General features: G+C 38.9%; 1 protein-coding gene across 3 annotated transcripts; it reads right to left on the minus strand.

The window, feature by feature from the left end:
* Nucleotides 1-4,401: 4,401 nt before the first annotated feature.
* c14h6orf136 (chromosome 14 C6orf136 homolog) lies at nt 4,402-18,796 on the minus strand. Of its 3 annotated transcripts, XM_047604775.1 has the most exons (8): nt 18,550-18,738; nt 18,131-18,204; nt 14,857-15,055; nt 13,454-14,134; nt 12,597-12,685; nt 12,292-12,492; nt 12,040-12,109; nt 4,402-5,107 (listed from the first exon to the last, which is right to left on the minus strand). In XM_047604775.1, the coding sequence occupies exons 3-8, from the start codon at nt 14,953-14,955 to the stop codon at nt 4,964-4,966; spliced, it is 1,284 nt and encodes a 427-aa protein (XP_047460731.1). In that variant the 5' UTR covers nt 14,956-15,055; nt 18,131-18,204; nt 18,550-18,738; the 3' UTR covers nt 4,402-4,963. The 3 variants fall into 3 exon arrangements, with proteins under 3 accessions (XP_047460731.1, XP_047460730.1, XP_047460729.1); XM_047604774.1 differs by lacking the exon at nt 18,131-18,204 and having other exon boundaries at nt 18,673-18,796; XM_047604773.1 differs by lacking the exon at nt 18,131-18,204.
* Between the last annotated feature and the right edge of the window lie 1,192 nt (nt 18,797-19,988).

Raw genomic sequence — 19,988 nt, forward strand, 5'->3', positions numbered from 1 at the left:
ATTTAGCAACAGAGCCTGACGAGTCATATACTGATGACTGATAAATACGCAGCAGAGGAGCTGGATCCCTTATGTACAACAGCTACTATTACTTACATGCTTTATTACTTGGTTTCATGAAGCACTACATGAGATCAAACTGGGTGAAACTTTACACTGAAGTCACAATGGATCTTTGAGCAACCGGCCTGAGTATTTACATCCAAATAAAATGCTTAATAGACAGACTGAAACATTAGCTTTAATCACAGACAGGGGTTGTGCACTATAGATGTGAGGCAACATGATGATCTATCTTGCCGGGCTTTAAGCTCTGAGCTGTAGCTGAACAGTTTGGACCAGTTAGCGTCCTATGAATGTTTTAGGTGTGATGAGAGTCTATATGAGCATCTATGGCGATAAGAGGAAGACGTGGTTGGTTAAAGTAAACTTTGGTTGAAGTGGCTGCTGTGTAGTTTCCAAACAGAACATCTCAGATGGTGCATTACGTTAATGTCATCCATCATGGGTGGCATCAGGTTTAAGAAGGTGCAACAATCACGTTTAGAAGAGGTGAGGTCTTTTCTGAGGGACAGTCAAGAAACCTAATAGTCTCAACATGTATGCATACTGTTTGCTCATACTCCACAGGCTCATCCGTCAGATTTTTACTGGTGATCCTATAACATCTTAGCTATTCACGAGACACACACAGAGCTACATCTCTGGTTGGCTGCCAGACTGGGGAGAACTATGTCTACATTGGTACAACAAAATTGGCAAGGCTTGAATATTATGTTTGTTGTCTTAAAAAAAAAAAAAGAAATGGATTCATAGAATGACATGTAGCCTCTGAGGTGGAACATCTTTGGTGACTCATTACTGTACAACTTAGGTTCTATACTCTGCTGTGAGTTGTAGTTCTTCTTTTTGGACATGTTCACTTAAAGACTCTAAAATGGCTAACCCAAACTATTAAAAGCATGCACTGCAAATATAGGGGGACGACACATCACCACTTCACCCCACTGTACTGTAACTGAAGACAGGTTTTGCAGAAACTGACATTTTGTACTTAAGTCATTTGCAAATCAGGATGAGAGCAGCCACTCACTTAGGTTTGGCCCAGTCACCATGTTTCAAAATACAAAATGAGTTGCCACCTCCAGAAATCCTACCACATGACAGGAGGTGGGGCGGCATGGGTCATCTAAAGGGTCTGGAAGGTCTGCTGTCCCAGAGCCTGTCAAGACACCAACGATGCATACTCAAACAAATCTCATAAAAAAATAGCTGCACGCTCTTCAACGATGCCACAACACTCCCTCGAAACTTCAAATGACACTCAGTCCTCTTGACAATCCGTCAAGTTCTCCAACTGTATAAAACAGATTAAAAGATTAAGAAGTTTATATGGTGTCTCATTCATTCCTATGTTGCTGAGTTGGTGCAGGCGCCAATGTTTAGAAGTCCTCCAAATGTATTGGAACAGTGAGGCTAATTCCTTTATTTCTTCTGTAGACTGGAAACAACTGGGTTTGACATTAATAGATGATATGAGACAAGTGGTCAATATTTCACCTTTTATTTCCAGGTATTTACACCTGGATCTAATACACAACTTAGAAGGCAGCACCTTTTCTTTGAACCCACCCATTTTCCATGAGCAAAAGTATTGGAACATGTGACTGACAGGTGTTTTGTTGCCCAATTGCGTCTAAATATTCCAAAAATAAAGAGCACTGAATGTCATTTTAAAAGTTGGATTTTGCCTGTGCAGACTGCATTTATAGTTAGAGATGTAACCAACATGGAAACCAGACAGCAACAGTTTATGAAAGACAAGCATTTGTGAAGCTGAGAGAAGATAAATCAGAGCCCCTGTACAAATGTTGGCCATAGCCAGTCCAATCCTTTGGAATGTCCTGAAGAAGAAAAGAGACACAAACGGGTAGAACAAGGAAAACACCAGCAGTTGACAACAGAAACATTGTGAGAGCTGTAAAGAAAGATTCTAAACCAACCAACAACCTCCAGAGGGTAAGAGTGAAGATATCTACTGTTTGCAGAAAACTTCATGAACAAAAGTACAGCGGTTATACAAGAAAATGCAAATCCCTCTTTAGGAAGAAGAGTAAGAAGGCCAGGCTGGGATTTGCCAAAAAGTACAAGCCCCAGAAAAATCTGGACAAGTGTTTATAGACCGATGAGACAGACCTTTACAAAAGTGATGGAAAGGCTTAAGTGTGGAGAAAGAGAGGATCTGCTCATGATACCAAACATAGAAGTCATCTGTGAAACACTGTGGAGCATGATGCAGCAGGAAAACCAACTCTGAGAAGTCTACACAAACATTTTTTTCTGCCAATTTTAAGAAAGATACAATGAAACTGATTGGGAGCTCAAAACACCCATAACACACTGCCAAAACAACAAAGGAGATTATCAAGGGCAAGAAGCAGAAGACTGGCCAAGTCAGTCTCCACACTGAGACCGTGAGACCTGCAAAAGAAGGAGGAACCCACCAAAACAACATTTGTAAGAGGCTGAGGTGAAAGCCTGGAAAAGTATCAAAAATGGTGATGTCAGTGGAAATGAAAGGATTTGCAACTTTTATCTGACACATAGGTCTTTACCAGGGGGCCTATGACCCCTAGGGGATCTGCGGAGGTACTGCAGGGAGGTCGCAAAATCTTTCGTTAGTTAAACATTTTCCTATATTTATTTTAATTATTCCCACAAATTTAAAATTCTTTAATTATACAGTGCATCAACTAAAATCCAACATATTATAGTAAAGGGATAGATGGAGGTAGAAGACGTTATCTTTCAATCAGTACCTTACTCATTCAGCGATGCAAGAGCTGTCTCAACAGCGCACCGTTTCACACAGAGCGTCGAACTAGACCTGTCAATCTAAGCCTCTTATACACAGTAGGGCCCACCCCTATCGCTGCTGAGCCAATCATGAGGCCGCATGATATATAGGTATGTTTATGTTTACGGAAGTTGCACAACCTACTGTTGCACGTTTGAAATAAAAAATATAAATATATTTGAACGTGTGTATTATTTGAATAGCTTAATATTGAATGTAAAATGATAACAATAATGTGTATTTATAAACAGCACTAGGCCAAGTTTAATATAGAACCCATATAGTAGGTAGGAGGTCACTACTTAATCTATCAGTTTTATGGGCCTTGGTCTGAAAAACATTGAAGACCTGATCTAACGTGTTCCAATATTTTTGCTCACATGCTGCTATCTTCTAACTTGTGATCAGATTCAGATGTATATAACTGGAAATAAAAGTTGAAAGTTGATCTCCAGTTGATTTTTTGAGTCCTCAGCAAAAATAGGGGAATTGGCCTCACTGTTCCGATACTTTTGTGTAGGAGGGGAGGGTGCATCCTGGGGAGTCTTCTTACACTTACTGTGCACACTATTTTCTGCTGTCCCACAAGACTGTGCGTGAGCTGTTTTTGAATGAATAAATTAAGTTGTATATCAACTTTGGGTAGCTTTCTGAAAGTAGAGCTGATTTTGGCACCTCACTGTTAGAATTTCTATCTTGTCTTCCAGAAAGCTTGCTAGGGGTTGCTGGAAATGTGAACGTAGCAACCTCGTCAAAGTCTTTTTTTTTCTCCACACTTCTTTCACATTTCAAGTGCAACATCTCCATTTGCTAGACAGACACACAAAGAACACAGATTAGACATTAGTGAAACATTAGGACACAGTCTAGAGGACAAAATATTATTGGAATTTTACAGATTATGGAGAGTCCTAGTTGTGTGACTGCTGCTCAGACATGGTATCAACAGGAGTTATCCGATTATGTGATGTGCGCAAATGTAGCCATGAAGCTAAGTTACAGAATTTCCCCCTTACAAGATTTTCTTATCTGTAAATGTGGGTGCTTTGGGGGTTTGAGATCTAAGCTGAGTTTTGAGCGAGTCTCCAAACAAAAAAAAAAGAAAAAAAAGAACTGACATGAAGAACAGCTCAAGATGTTGACCTGGTCTGCAAATTCACTAGAACCCAAACTGATCAAGTATCTGTGGGATGATCCACAGAGGCCCCTCCCCTCAACCCATAGGACCCAAAAAAAACCCCCATTAACAACATTCTACTGCCAGACATATCCATTTTCTGTCGAGTCACAACTGGTTTGGAGGCACAAGGAAGACCTACACAATATTGTGGTCATGTTCGGTGTAGTTGCTACAAGGGGGGAGGCACAGAGGTAGAATTCACTGCTAATAACAGAAAACCTTCCAAGCCGAACTGCTGAACTACTGCTTCAAAGAAGAGGGGTTGTAAAATGACTTCATTGGACACGACTAGTAATGTGACTAGTAATGTGATGTTGAAGTAAATGTTTATGGACTTAGTAACAGAAGAGTGCAAGAACACATCTAACATTACCTTTTCATTTATTGCACACATTCCTTATGTTCAATCTCTAAAAGACCCACATCCTTCTCTTTCATTTCTGTTGATCTGATATTAGGCATCATCTGCTATGCTGAACAGTTCAATTTTGTATCCAGGTTTAAAATGGAAAAACTGAGTTTCACATCCACAAACGTCAAACTGTTGTTGGAAATCAAAAATAATCTTTTAAAGGAGTGATGTTTGTAATTTCTTAGCTTCGGTTTTAAAAGCTGGAAAACAAATAAAACGGTTGTCTGGTAGTACAACAGCTGATGGCTGACTGGAGTGCTAGCCATGTGATACCTGGACCTCAAAGTGCAGGTCTATGTACAGGTTAATTAATAATAGCTGAACTAACATTAGAATAAGGAAAATAGTGGAAGGACTTGGCTTTGTATTTAACTCAAGGGCAAAAATATGACATTTTAGAACTTAACCTTCTATTTTAATGCATTCCTATGTTGAGATTAAAGAATATTCTTCAGGGTCTTGTGGACACACTGTTTATTCCACTGGCTGTTGTCCTCTACTTGTGGCTCTGGGATCAGTTTCTGCTTTGCCGCAGAGAGGACAAGAGGAGGGGCAACAGGTTGAGAGCAGGACGATGCTCCTGCACACCTAGTGCCACTAGAGTTCCCGTTAGAAGGGAAGTTACTCTGGGAAGGACGGGGGGCTGAGCTGGCATCACCTGCAACACAGAGACAGAGGACAATTCAACAGGAAGATTAGGATGTCCAAATAGTCATCTAGTCAAAGTTTAAAATCGACAGCGTTTTATGGTTATTGGTCTAACTAACGTCAGGGTGGAGAGCAAGTCAAAGTCATGATGCACACACATAAACACCACTGTTCTCGGTTCTGGAGCAACAGTAGACATCTACTAGAAACACCAACTCTTAAAATAATCTACTGCCCCCCAGATTATATCAGTGTTTATTTGCATACAGAGAGTGAAACTGAGATTGGATCAGGAGATGCATCTTAGGCCACGTTCAGTCGATGAAAGGTTGTAGTACAAATCCCAGGCCCATGTGTGGCGTTCTGCTACAGAACTCAGGCAAAAAGAGGAGGAGGTGGAGCATGCACATCAAGGCTACGCACCATATACAAACATACAGTCTGGATTACAGTCCATTGGATGGCTAGGGCAATACTGTTGCTTTGCCACTACAATGAGCTAAAAAGGATTACAGACTGTTTGTTATTTTATTATTCGTTTTTCAATGTCAAACAAAAAACTGATTTTAATCTTCATTTCTAATATTCAATGTAATTTTTTGGTGAAATATAATATATTCAAAAATATGGTCTTGGTGACTATTTTGATTTTGATATTTTCAAATGATTTTTCATATAATCAAGCACATTAGGGGAGGATACTGGCAAGGCAGATTCCAGTTTGTCCATGTAAACAACAATTCTTCTATGTATACCCAAGTAAGCTATGGAGTTACTCAGGGTTCTGTGCTAGGACCAATATTGTTCACATTATACATGCTTCCCTTAGGCAATATTATTAGAAAGCACGGCATAAACTTCCATTGCTACACAGATGATACCCAGCTATATTTATCCATGAAACCAGATGAAACTAATCCGATGGTTAAACTCCAAGCATGCCTTAAAGACATAAAGGCTTGGATGACCTGTAATTTTCTACTTTACAACTCAGACAAAACCGAAGTTATTGTATTTGGCTCTAAACATGTCAGAGATTCATTATCTAATCACCTGCTTTTGTTGGATGGCATTACCTTGGCCTCTAGTACTACTGTGAAAAACCTTGGTGTTATATTTGACCAGGATATGTCCTTTAATTCTCACATAAAGCAGGTGACCAGGACTGCTTTCTTTCACCTTCATAATATCATCGAAATTAGGAGCATCCTTTCTCAGAGTGATGCGGAAAAACTAGTTCATGCATTTGTGTCTTCCAGGCTGGATTATTGTAACTCGTTACTGTCTGACTGTCCAAGTACCTCTTTAAAAAGCCTCCAATTGATTCAAAACGCTGCAGCAAGAGCACTGACAGGAATTAGCAGGAGAGATCATATTACTCCAGTATTAGCTTCTCTTCATTGGCTCCCTTTAAAATCTAGAATTGAATTTAAAATCCTCCTCCTTACATACAAGGCCCTGAAAGGCCTAGCTCCATCATATTTGAAAGACCCCATAGTGCCATACTGTCCCAACAGATCACTACGATCTCTAAGTGCAGGTCTGCTTGTGGTTCCTAGAGTTTCTAAAAGTAGAATGGGAGGTAGAGCCTTCAGCTATCAGGCTCCTCTCCCATAGAACCAGCTCTCAGTTTGGGTTTGGGAGGCAGACACGGTCTCTACGTTTAAGGTCAGGCTTAAGACTTTCCTTTTTGACAAAACTTATAGTTAGGGCTGGACTTAACCATCCCTTAGTTATGCTGCTATAGGCCTAGGCTTCAGGGGGACGATGCACTGAGGACATGTCCTTTCCTCTTTCTTCTCTGGCTCCTGTCCTCTAATATCTTATTTTATTTTCTATCTCTTATAATTTACTAACTACGGTGTCTCACTCTTTCCCCTCCCCTCCCCTCCCCTCTCCCTCCATCTTCTTGTGAGGGTCTCTGGTCTGGAGTGCTGAATATCTGACCTGTGGAGTTCTAAGCTACATCTGCTGCTGTGGCCTCATCAACCATGTTTCCTTCAGCTAGTTGTATGTATCTATGACAGAAGTTTGTTTATCTTGTTTCTCCTGCTCTTCTTTTCTCTCTATCTTCTCTGTTTCTACCCGGCTGGCCTTCAGCAGATGGGTCCCTCCATATGAGCTGGGTTCTGCTCAAGGTTTCTTCCTGTTAAAAGGGAGTTTTTCCTTGCCACCGTCGCCCTGAATTGAAAAATGGAATTGACTTCACGATCACGATAGTATCGAAAGTAACACAAGTCAAGTCTAGTCAAGTCAACTCAGCGTTTATTTATATAGCACATTTCAAACAACAGCAGTCGACCAAAGTGCTGCACATGGGAAGGACAGACAGTTAAATAAATCAATAATAATAAGAATCAGTTAATGCAGCAGCCGCAATAATAGTTACTCATAACAACACTGTTTACGCATGTACAAATAAAGACATTAGGCCTCTGATTAGGGTACTGAATGAAGTAGTTACACTCAGTGTTCTTGTAGACATGGACACTGCAGATCACATTTGACCTGTTAAGGTTGCATGAACCTCTCAGATGGGATCAGTTTACTAGTTTTTTTACGTTATTGACGTGGATCTGGAAGCAGCAGAGACATAAAAGCATCATTTTCCAGTTTCATAAAAACAAGTAAGTTGGATGCTAGGCCTTGGCTAATTGGGAAAATGCTATGATGTCGTGTTCCATAACAAAGAGCGATTTTTGCTGATTGGCTCAGTGAAAACCACATGCTTCTCAACTTTACTTGAGAGACATGGCAGCAACGTCATTTGCGGTTCGTGCAGACATGACCATATATGGTAACTTGCCCGGCAAATAAAGGGTAACTGGACAGAAATGGAGTCTTATAACTACCGTCTTCGATGGGGCAACAAACAAGTCTGTGTAAAACACGAGGACACATCTACTGACATACATATATGTCCACTGACAGCTAAAATCTAGAGAGAAAGTTAACAGTATGCACTAGGCTGAATAACTTCCTGTGTACAGAAAACAGAGAGATTAAATATCTAAGTCAAAATAGCTGCAGAAACCGTCTTTTGAATGTTTGATATTTCACCAAAACATTCAATTAAATATTAGAAATAGAGATCAAAATCCGTTTCTTGTTTGACACCGAAAAACGAATAATGAAATAAACAGTTTTTCCATTTTATTGATTTCCCAGTCTGAAATTAAATTCCAATTAATGAATGGTACACAGACAGTGGAAATGGCCTAAGACTTCCAAATATTATGCTAATGGCTAGTATGGATAGCAACAACTGGTTTATGTCATCTATTAACCTGGAATATGCTGACACATGACAATATTTACATTGATCCTCAACTCAAACTCTAATGTCAAAAGCTTGGGAACATTGGAAACAGTGTATTTGCATACATGCAGCTTGTTCCTCCAAATACAGACTTACAGACAATAAAACTGAGCAACACAAGACATCTATTAACACTCTGCTCTAAGTGGGTAAGCAACCTGCTGCAGATAAATACTACAGATGCATTTCAAATTACGACCAGAATTAACTGTAGACATCAAAACATACTCTGCACTAGCCATGCCATATAATGATAGAAATTCCTATACCATCTTGAACTGCCCAGACACAATAGAGTAAATCAACATTTTCATGTATCACATCCTTTCACAATAAACATGGGTTTTTAGCTCCTAACCTGAGCCATGAACCTTACACAGCTGAGTGTAACATGAAAAAGCATTCAAAGATAAAACATGTCACACTTCTTCAGCTCAAGAAGAGTCTATGATGAGCTGTTAGCTCCCAGCCTAATGTTTGTCTGCGGTAGATTGACTTAATGAACTATTTTATGGTCATGATGAGTGAATATTGTAGAATCATTTTATACTAGTAGTAGTAGGGTTTGCATGGCCCCAGAAAATGACACTGTTTACAAAGAAGAGCCACTCAGGAATTTAATGAAGCAACAAATCACAATGCCAAGACAACTGTACTATACTATGCTGTAGTCAAAATACAGCATTTGTCAAAGGCGACAGATTACTTTGCCGCCATTTCACCTGCAACGAGAAATACTATTTTGTGATTGGCTGATAGGTCACTCAGGGTGTTTACATGCACAGCTCAATTGCTTATGCGCAAAATTCAACTTTCTGACTGCAGTCTTTATCACAGTTTAAATACTACGGAGAAAAACAAATAACTGAGGGAAACAGTTACGTCCTATAATGAACAAGACTCGTTCATGCAGCAGACCAGCATTTAAAAACAACAACCAGATGGATAATAGTTCAGCTTTTTTAATCTTGTAGAGTATTGTGTGCACTACTTATGGTATATGCGCTATCCCTCAGACGGTTCTTCTACCGGCTCTGTTTACCGTCTTCTTCTGCGACCGGTTTTCTTGCATGCTTTTGTTCCAGGGTCACAAGCCAGCGCAGCAGTTGTGAAGCATGTGCACATGTGTTATCCTGTTGTACTCTAATTAAGGCATATACATGCTGGCGCAAACTGAATTCCAATAGCATTATCTGGGTGTCTTAATCGGATAAGGAGAACTCCGATTTTAATCGGAGTAACATGTTTACATGCACTTAAGTTGTGCAGTTAGAGTCCAATTAAGACAATAATTTGTTTTTTTCACGTGCATGTAACGCACTGACTGATTCAAGAAGCACACTGCCCTCCGCCTCTTCCTTTCATATATTACTAATCTCTTTTATACAGTTTATGTTACTAATGTGTGGCGTCTATCACTTCTCAGTGTGAGAATGTCATGTGGCATGTGAAGTGTGTGAAATGCGTGTCTCACAACTTGAGAGCCCTGCATAAAAAGTAGTGCAACTTGCAACTTTAGCCCAACAACACTTTTGTAAAATGGTTGGTTTTTGAATCGAAAAAACCTCCAAACAACTGCCACGTCTTCAATTTGGACTACTTCACCTTCACCACGCTTTGCAGTGCAACATTGGAAAGGGTCCCGTCTGAAACAGTGTCGCGTGGCACAACATTCCAAATGCTGTGTAATCAAATACACCAGTATAGCGCTATTAAAAATTCATATCGTAACAAAAATATATACCAATATTCGGTATGAGGCAGTATACTGTCCAGTTTGTGTTTAGAGGTCAGTATTATTATTATTTTATTTTTTTTTAGGCTACTTAACCCTTTGATCTCCACACTAAGAAATATGATTAATCACAATTAAATATCATTATTTTTTAATCTATAGTGTGCACATATCATTATTAATATGTTCACACAATGTACAAATTCATGCAATATAAATATTGAAACTGTTTGATTTATATTTTCAAGCTATGGTCATCTGTACAAAAGCGCTATAGCTCAAAAAGTCACAGCTTAGGTATTTGTATACATAACGTGTTCATACATGGCAATTTTGTGCATCTTACAAACTGAATGACTAGCAATGGTTTGAAAATGGGTACAAAATGAGAAATTAAGCATTTTATTGTCTACTACTACTACTACTACTACAAAAAAAAAATCAAGTGTGGCCAGTCAAAGGGTTAAAGAAGGCAAACACAGGGATTAGCTATGAATATAACCACCGCACTCTAGTGCAGCATTGCAGGGGAAACTTTCTGTACAGATACCATAAGAATCATCCACATCTACTCACTGATAAATTTCAGCTAATGTACTGACTTTTCAGCGTCAAGCACATCAAACATTATTATGGTTAAAGAGCATTTCATTTAAATAAAGTATTTATAATTTCACCATTAATCTTCGCCTATCTGATAGAGTGACTTACTCTGTCAGTAAATCAAAGATTCATATGTTAAGTTTCTGTCTGCCTGGTTCTAGTGCAGCACATCTCAAGTGACCACTTGGGACACAATTCCCCCTCGCCCTATGCAAATAGAGATGAACTGTACATCACTGAGGAATCTTCCATACACACAATAATGCTGTTGTTGCATATATAGTATAGTGATGGAGAATATCTTAGTACTAAAAACCAGGGACAGAAAAACATTTTGATTCACATGAACAGATCAAACTTTTGCCACGAATAAAATTAAAATATCCGTCAGAACTCAACCTGACTGTATAATAACTGTTGCTGATAATCTATGACTAGGTGAAAGGAAAGGAAGAAAACTAAACTGTGTTATTTGCCATTAGATATTGATCATGTTGCGAATCATGTTGAGCCACATGAGGAAATCAAGACAATCATCTGTATTTGGAAATACCCTACAATGTGAAAACTGTTGGACAATTTACAAACAAACTAAATGTTGGCTCCTATAAACATTCCATCCAAACTTTGCAATAACTGCATTTATTACAGGCTGATCATACAGGACATTTAAAATCCTGCCTGTGTGTTAAGATGCACACCTATACCTCACAATCGTCTAATCACACACAACCCATTCACTTGAGTATGTCTATGTGAATATTGTTCTGCGTATATTTTCATCCACTGTAGTGTATGTGTTCACATTTGTAAATCGCGCAATGCATCATTTATAATTAATACTTAAGGAGCAAGTATTAAGGAGCAGAATTGTGCATGAAGTGTAAAAAAGTTTAACTTGACATAATGTCCAGGATTAATCTTCTGTTAATGATGACTGGACTACAGCTGAAAATAGCTATGATTTGGCCAACCCAATGGAGAGCGCTGGGTCTAACTTCATAAATGTTAACTCCGTGTCAGCTGCGATGTAATGACGACATATAAATTGTTGGTGTGACAGTATATTCTTTGACTGTATTACCAAAAATGATTTCATGTGCTACAAATACTAGTTTTCACATACATTTATAATTTGCTTAAGCTTATCAGGAAAACTAGGTCTATTTAATTCATCTTCACCAACTGACTGGCTTAAGACATTTTTTTGGTTGGACTACAGCACTAAGGGACACTACACAATGGTACCAAGCTGCTACATGGCAAAAAGCAGTTAGTTGCTTACCTTTTCCACTTTGTGACAGTGAATGAGTCCATCCTGTCCAATGTAAAAAGTAGAGAATGCATCATAGGACCTATAAGAGACAAGATTTGGGTTACCATTTGACACCACTGCATTACCACACTTGAGAAAGTTCACACTTGAGCACTCACTTGTGACTGAAACGTAAATTTCCCCTTTAGATTAAATGTACTAACAAGGCATGGGTGGTTACAGCTGTGTAACAACACCAGTTCTGGATGCACTGACCATTACCTGTATAGGTGGGATTTATTTTTACGATAGAAACGAAGCAGCTGAATGTGGAAGGGAAGGCCGTGGATCCTCCAGCGAGCCTTAATGGTCCCATCCTCCATGTGTTTGGTGAGCTTCAGTACATCCAGCCGAACCTCGGTGTAGTAACACAGACAAAGCAGGCGCCACAGGGAAACGGTGAACTGGTATAGCATACGGCCTCTACATCCAAACACACAGCAACAGCAACCAGGGTCCAAACTTATTGTAATGTCTATAATAATGCATTCCTGTAAGATCATCCTGCACACAGCAATCATATTCACCTGGTCTTAGTATTTAAGAGGCCATTGATAAACTCCACATCATTCGAGTACATGGTGTAGTCATGGCTCGTCAGAAAGAATCTTGGAAGCTGCACAACAAACACAGAAAATGAATTCTCAAATAGTCATGTATATTCTTAGTACATTACATTGCCAAAACTTACACATTTTTGTTGATGCGTTAATTCAGGTCTTATGTTAATCCAGTATCCATTTTGTATACTCCTTTTTTAATCACTTTGTGCACATTTTCTATCACTCTAACATTATCAGCCTGTGATGTGATGCCAACCCAAGAAGTGTATAACACAATTAACCTAGTTTATCTATCAATAGATTGTAACCGATCTGTTTGAAAGATTGGAATGATGAAATGTATTTTACTGCGTCTCTAAATAGTACTATGAAGGAAAACAAAACAGAAAACCATTTTATCATCAACATAAATAGTAAACTTTTATAATAAGAGCAGTACTTTGGTTTGTTCCAAAAAGAATAAAATGAATGTTCTGTGCAGTTTTTGTATCAAAATACCAGGGCAATTTTCAGTTTTAGTCTCTTAAGACTATGCAATCATGCTACACCTACCAACCTTCCTACCTACCTATCTATTATTTTCCCTTTGGTTTGTCTGTGTCAAAACTATTTTTATACTTATTGCTGGTCAAAATGCACAGTACACACGGACACAGATTTTTCCCATTTGAGTGCACCAAATGCTCTGTTGCACAGTGAAATATCTGTAGAGGGAATATTTCCATACAATTGAAATTAATTAACAGACTGATGGTAACACTGCATATTTGATGGAACTTGACACCAGATGGTTTCTCTTATCCAGACACATTCATTCTCACCTCTATTCTCAGTCTTTCATACATCATGGCCAGTTGCTCCTCTCTTTCACTGTCTCCTTCTGTATGCTGCCCCTCTTCTCTGCCAACATCACTATACAGAGAGAGAGGAGGCAGCAGAGGTAGCTCCACAAGCTTCTTATCAAGTCCACCATCCTGGCTAGATTTCAGGATGTTGCCAGGCACCAGACACGTCGCAGGGCAATGAAAACAATAAAACCTAGAACCATAGATGAACGGTGCAGGACATCCCTCCGCTTCAAACAGGCTTCTGAAGCACCCGTGTTCTCTCTTCCCAGCATCAGCACCTTTACTCTTGAAGTTCTCTACACTGATGTCATCCTCTCTGCAACCGTCCACCGTGGTGAGTGGAAAGGAGAATTCAGAGGACTTCTGCGTTGCCAGAGCAAGGAGCTCTACTGGTTTATTTTGACTAAACAGAGGGATCTCCAGCAAGGTGTGGAGGCCATTTGACTCTCCCGGTTGTACCAGTACACACACGCTGAGGGACTCCTCCCAGTCTTCCTCATAGCAACCTTGTTTCTGAGACTGGCTCGTATGGGGCAGTGGTTGGAGCAGCACTGGCTGCTTAATGTTCTGATATCTCAGGCTGTTAGGGGGCGCCAGAGCCCATGTTGCACTGCTCAGGGGGCGTGTCTGACAGATCCAATGCCAGTTGACGACCTAAAAGGGGCAATAAGGACTATGGTATTAGTATCTTTACCATACAGCATCATAAGAATAAATCATTAGTGTGTAACTTTTGTCAACAACATTGTGGACACAGAATAGAATGATAAGACAGACAACTCCGTTGTCTCAAAGAACGCTACAGGAAATCTTTCCTGCCATACGCCTGTTCAACTCCTCATCTGCATGTGACAGATAACACTCTGTACATTATTTCTTTACCCTCCTTGTATACAGTTGTTTCAATTCACTTATTTTTATAACTCTGTAAATAATGAGTATATAATAGATTGTGTTTTTTTTTCCTGTTATATATATAGTATGTATGGTGTTGAGTGCCTGTACTTTGTTGCTGCAACGGTAAAATTTCCCAGTTTGGGATTAATAAAGCATCTATGTATCTATCTATCTGCCTGTCTGTCTGTCTGTCTAAAAAAGTGCTGCCATTTTTGCATTTTATGCTAGCAACATAGTAACATAACTCGCTGTATATGTGTGTTTCACATTTACAGAATCATTATGCTCAAGACACTATGCTGAAATAAGACACTTTAAACAGAACCACACAAATTATTTCTACAAGCTTCCAGAATTTATCCTGTCCCAAATATCTTGGTTCAAGATATTAGACACAACAAACTCTGGCATATTTGCCAGAGTAAAAATAACATTAAAAAGAATGGAAGATGTGTTGATTTTAGAATAACACAAATTACCTGACTTTGAATCCAGCGTCGTGTTTGGATGGGTTGCCTCCTTCCGTGGCTGCGGACACAACCCACCCAAAAGGCCACACCTCCTCTGCTCACAGCCATTCACCACAGGGGGCACAGGAACCCCGGTCACCAGCTGACCATCACCCAGAGCACAGATGACACCACAAAGACGCTCTCTCTTCTTTAGAAGACCCTCTACCTGAGATCAAAGACAAAAAGGAGATGGTGACAGTTCTCTCCACTGTTACCAACAGGACAAAGGTTAAAATAAAGTGTAGTATTCACCAAATGAAAATGGTAAAAAATTATCTTGTGATTTACATTTGACTGAAATTATAGATATTTATAATATATTTGCTTACAATTTAGGCATCATGTGCAGTGTATGCCATGTATTATAGAGCAAGACACTGCATTCCTGCAACTGTAGCACAAGTGGAAGGCAATCTAACATAGGTTGACAAACTTATATATTCAAAATTATGTTACTGTGTGACAAAATGTCATCTCTAAGTAGTGGAAATACATCGATCAGCAACAGCATTAAAACCACTGACAGGTATATTATCTTGTGATAATTCAATGTTCTGCTGGGAACCTTTTGAACCTGGTATTCATGTGGATGCTATTTAGACATGTAGCACCCACCCAGACCAGAGCAGGCACCCCAGCCCCATAGCAATGACACTCCCAGCAGGATGCAGTCTGACACACACACACACACAAAAATGCTTTAAAAAAAAACACGAAGAACCACGCAAGGTGTTGACCTGACCTCCAAATTCACTAGATCCCAAACTGATCAAGTATCTGTGGGATGATCCACAGAGGCCCCTCCCCTCAACCTATAGGACCCAAAGACCCCCACTAAAAACACTCTGTTACCAGACACCACAGGACAGGAGTCACAACTGTTTTAGAGGAACAAGGGAAAGCTACATCAGATTAGTCATAATGTTATGCCTGATCAGTATAAAGTCTACACACTCCAGTTAAAACAGCAGGTTTTCAGAACTTATGCAACTTTACTGTAAAGTGACACATTTCAGAGTTAAAATAGAAAACTAACCACCCTAACCTCATACTAAGTTGAAGCACCTTCTTCTGAAGCTTCACTTTTATTGGTAGGGATGCATGTGTTTCTGACAGACATCTGAATGTTCACTGCCAAAACAGACATGTACTTAGAACTACTTTTCTCTTTGTCTTCTCATTATTTTAGAGGAATGACCTGTACTTGATAACGTTAAACTTTTTCCCAATTGGAGATTAGTAACGTCAATGTGTCACAGTGTATCTAATGCCTTGGTAAATATGTGTAGCCCCCAACTTTCAACAAGTTTATTCCATTAAAGCTTAGAGCCATGTGGCCCATGGCTCTTGTAGTAGCATGCAACCAAGAAGATGTCAAAAACTCAACATAATATTTCCCAAGAACTTTATAATTATTTGATTCTGAACACATGCCCAATTATAAGAGTGTCTCTGAAACATGTCAAATATACAACAGAAAAGAAGCAAAGCAGCATTAGACAACTTACCCAAAGAATGAAGGTATGCTACAATTTAAAGCTATCATCGAGATATAAATAACAACTTAAATTAATGAAAGCAATGCTTTTAGGATGTTTAGTTCAGTTTAGGTCTTCTCAATGACATTTGTGTATCTGCGTACAAACCTTCTCTTTTGAATGAGAAGTTTTTTTTGAATGCGCCACCATTTATTGCCAGCATGGTACACTTCTGGAATCTTTATTACTTTTTCCACATTCAGGTTGCGTTTGTCCAAGAAAACTCCGTGATTTTTTCAGATGTTTTGGGTGAACATCTGGCAATTTCTGGTTTTAAACTGATAAACACTTGTTGAGAGGCTTTTAACATTACAAGTTCTCATTGTGTCAAAATATGTTACGTCATTTCATCTGTGCTACACTCCCTGAGCTGCACAGTGAAAAAGGCAACAAAGGACAGGAGAGAAATTAATGTGAGCATAAAAACAGAGAAACAGTGTGGTCCCACACTAAGCTGAAATTAAATGAAAAGATAAATTCATTTTAGCAAAGTGCATATAAACCAGTTGCCAGACAGATGCTAAAGCAGCACTGATTTATTTTTTTTTTTTGGTGTCTGGGAACAAACTGGAAACACAGCATGAAAAATAAGATTATCTTCTCAATTTCAGTTTTTTTTTTTTTTTGGTCACTATATTCTTCATTGTAAATCCAAATGTTCTGCCAGAGAATGCTGCAAACGTAAACCCACTCAGTCCATTCAGTTTTAACGGACACGTTGCTGCCTTAGCAAACCAAATTTGCACAATCACTGCTGTTTATCAGAGAAACACTAGGACTACAGCTGCAATCATTACCTAATCAATTAGTTCCCTTAAAACGAAAGCCTTAATTGATACAACAATACATCATTTCACTGTCTTTTCAAGAAAAGATGCTGGACATTTAGATTTCTCACGTGAAGTTATGCATCTTTTCTTTGTCTTATGTGATAGTAATGTGCATCTTAAATGAACATGTTGTGTCTGAACAAGCATCATAAAATGAAACGCAAGGTCTTTCTTCAGTCAACTGATTGAAAACAGTCAGCAGACTGATCAATAATAATAATAATAATAATAATAATTATAATAAAGATCATTAGTTCATAGTACAGTTTTACACTATGGAGGCAAGATGTGTTTTATACAGATTTACATCTGCATCATATTAGTCAAAACAAAAACACAACACTTCGTTTTGTGTTTTTGTTTTTAAATTCAGGGCTGTTCTGGGTCTGGTCTAGGTCCGTATTGAAACAATGAGCTAGGTAGTGGAGGTGAAAGGAACTGCAGTGCTAATATCCGCAAATTTACGAGGGAAACTGTTAAGTGAACTAAAATGAAAGTTTCTAGTAAATTCTACTTGGAAGCAGTGATTGGTTGATCCCTGACTTATGCCTTCCAATGAAGGCTGTCAAAGACTCAAAGCCAGAAGCACATGACCTACAGCAGACCACAAGTTTATAATCAGAGACATAACAAGACTTGAGCAGGCTATAAAATAGACCTCTTATACCTCACTCAGCCTTTGCAACTTCAGTTCAGAAGAAACGATACTGTAGCTCAACTGTACTCTGAAATCTTAAAATCTGATATATCATCCAGCTGACCATAATATTACTTGGTAACTTGTGATGGTTATGTTTGGACCATTTGTAGACTTATCTTCACCTTCAAATCTAACGCGTTATCTAGCAAAAGACTAAATGATTACAAACTTACCCAACGTTATTTGAAGTCCTGATACAATGTACTGTGAGCACAACATATGACATTAAATATTCCTTGTTGGTCTGCTGTGAGGACAGGAACACAATATGGTCAATAATTCAATTGTGAATTGTTGTTGTAAACAAAGTGCAAACAGGCCAGATTTAGTGCTCTGTCTGTCACATCTACGCATTGACAAGTATAATTTAGAGTAAATTGGAAACAACGGTATTACAAGTGGATATGGATCTTCGAGACCCACATTTAACCTATCAAGTATTCAGACATACACACTGGCTATTTTGCCTTAGACACACATGCTGTTAGCTCGCGCTGGTTGCCTACGGTGACAGCCAATGAAACCTGCTAGCTTCCTGGGCTAACTGGCTAGCAGCTAACTACCGGCTTGGCAAATGTCCGTGTAATGTTACCTTAAAAAAATGAAACCCGGTTTAAATCCGTCAAGATGTCCTGGCCCCCCGGGCAAGATTTTGTGTATCAGCTACGCTCGGTTGTCGCCGTTCATAACCTAGAGAGCGTTGGTTGTAACTTACACAAATGTCATTCCAGTCCTGTGTGTCCTTGCCCGGCCAAACACGCCTCACGCAAGCAGTCGGCTAAATGATGCCTTCACTACTATTGGAAATTCGGCGATCGCTTGCATTACCACACACGACCAGCGAGGTTATACACGAAGGTCACATGTGCTATGAACTGTACCGTTATTTTTTCCCAACCAAAGAAAAAACCCTCCGCTGATCTGTTTTTCTTTCTAAATTAAAAAACCACAAGCTTAACAACTTTAACACCTTGGTATCTTCCAAATCATGTGACCTATTGGCTCTAAATCTATCGTCTGTAGAATCAATGGGTGTAGCCTATACCTCTATATAATGGACAATATAGCTGACTAGCATAAAATGTATATTTCAAATTATATGTCGGTGTTAGGTATTTGTGTATTAAACATTATATATGATTGTTTGAACTGATGTGCTGTTGACAGGGCCTTGAATTTGTTGGTCCAGTACGTTCCTTCGATCTATACCAAAAGCTCAAATGGTAAGACAGCCTCAGACAATATGAATACAAAATAGGAAGGTTAACAGCCCACCACTTTGTGCTACTACAGTTTTAAGTAAGAAGATTCAGAAGGCAAACTGAATCTCTAGGGCTAGTGCTCTATCTCAGAGACTGTTTTTACCCATGTCTCAATTAACAGGCAATGTGTTGTATTACTATATTGATGCAGATTAAAATAACTGAAACCTGGAAAATAGTTTTGTATTCTTTAATGCTACCACTACTGCTATGTTACCATGATAGGTTGCGATATCAATAAGTTGCAAACTGATATCTGGGTCCATGGTGGGGCATTTGGAAAATGTACCTAGTGTAAGGGCAAGCCCAATACTGATCGATGCTGACTGATTAACATTTACATTGTTAGCCTAATAGCATAATTGCTCAATTTTCTGACTGTTACAATATGAGTAAAAATACCAATGTGCTTGCTAAAAAATGTGGGGGTTTTTTCCTTGTTTTCTGAAAATATTCAAATATGACTATTAGACTAATGACAAAATACATTTAACACTGTCACTAAAAGTCAAAGGAATAGGGTTTGGTTGGAGTACCAGTAGAATGGAATTTTTTGTTTGATTATTATTATTATTTTTTTTTAAGTAAAAGACCACATCTACACTTTTTAATGACCAGGCATAAGCCAGATAAATGTGAAAGATGCATAGAAAATTAAAAATAAAATTGGATTAAAAGTTAAAATATGCCACAGTGCTTAGCCTATGGCTATAGCACAGGGTCGGGAAAACTCAGGGGAAACTCCACTGTTTCGCCAGTAAACAAAAAT

This window comes from Mugil cephalus, chromosome 14, assembly GCF_022458985.1.
Source record: "Mugil cephalus isolate CIBA_MC_2020 chromosome 14, CIBA_Mcephalus_1.1, whole genome shotgun sequence".
Taxonomy (NCBI): Eukaryota; Metazoa; Chordata; class Actinopteri; order Mugiliformes; family Mugilidae; genus Mugil; species Mugil cephalus.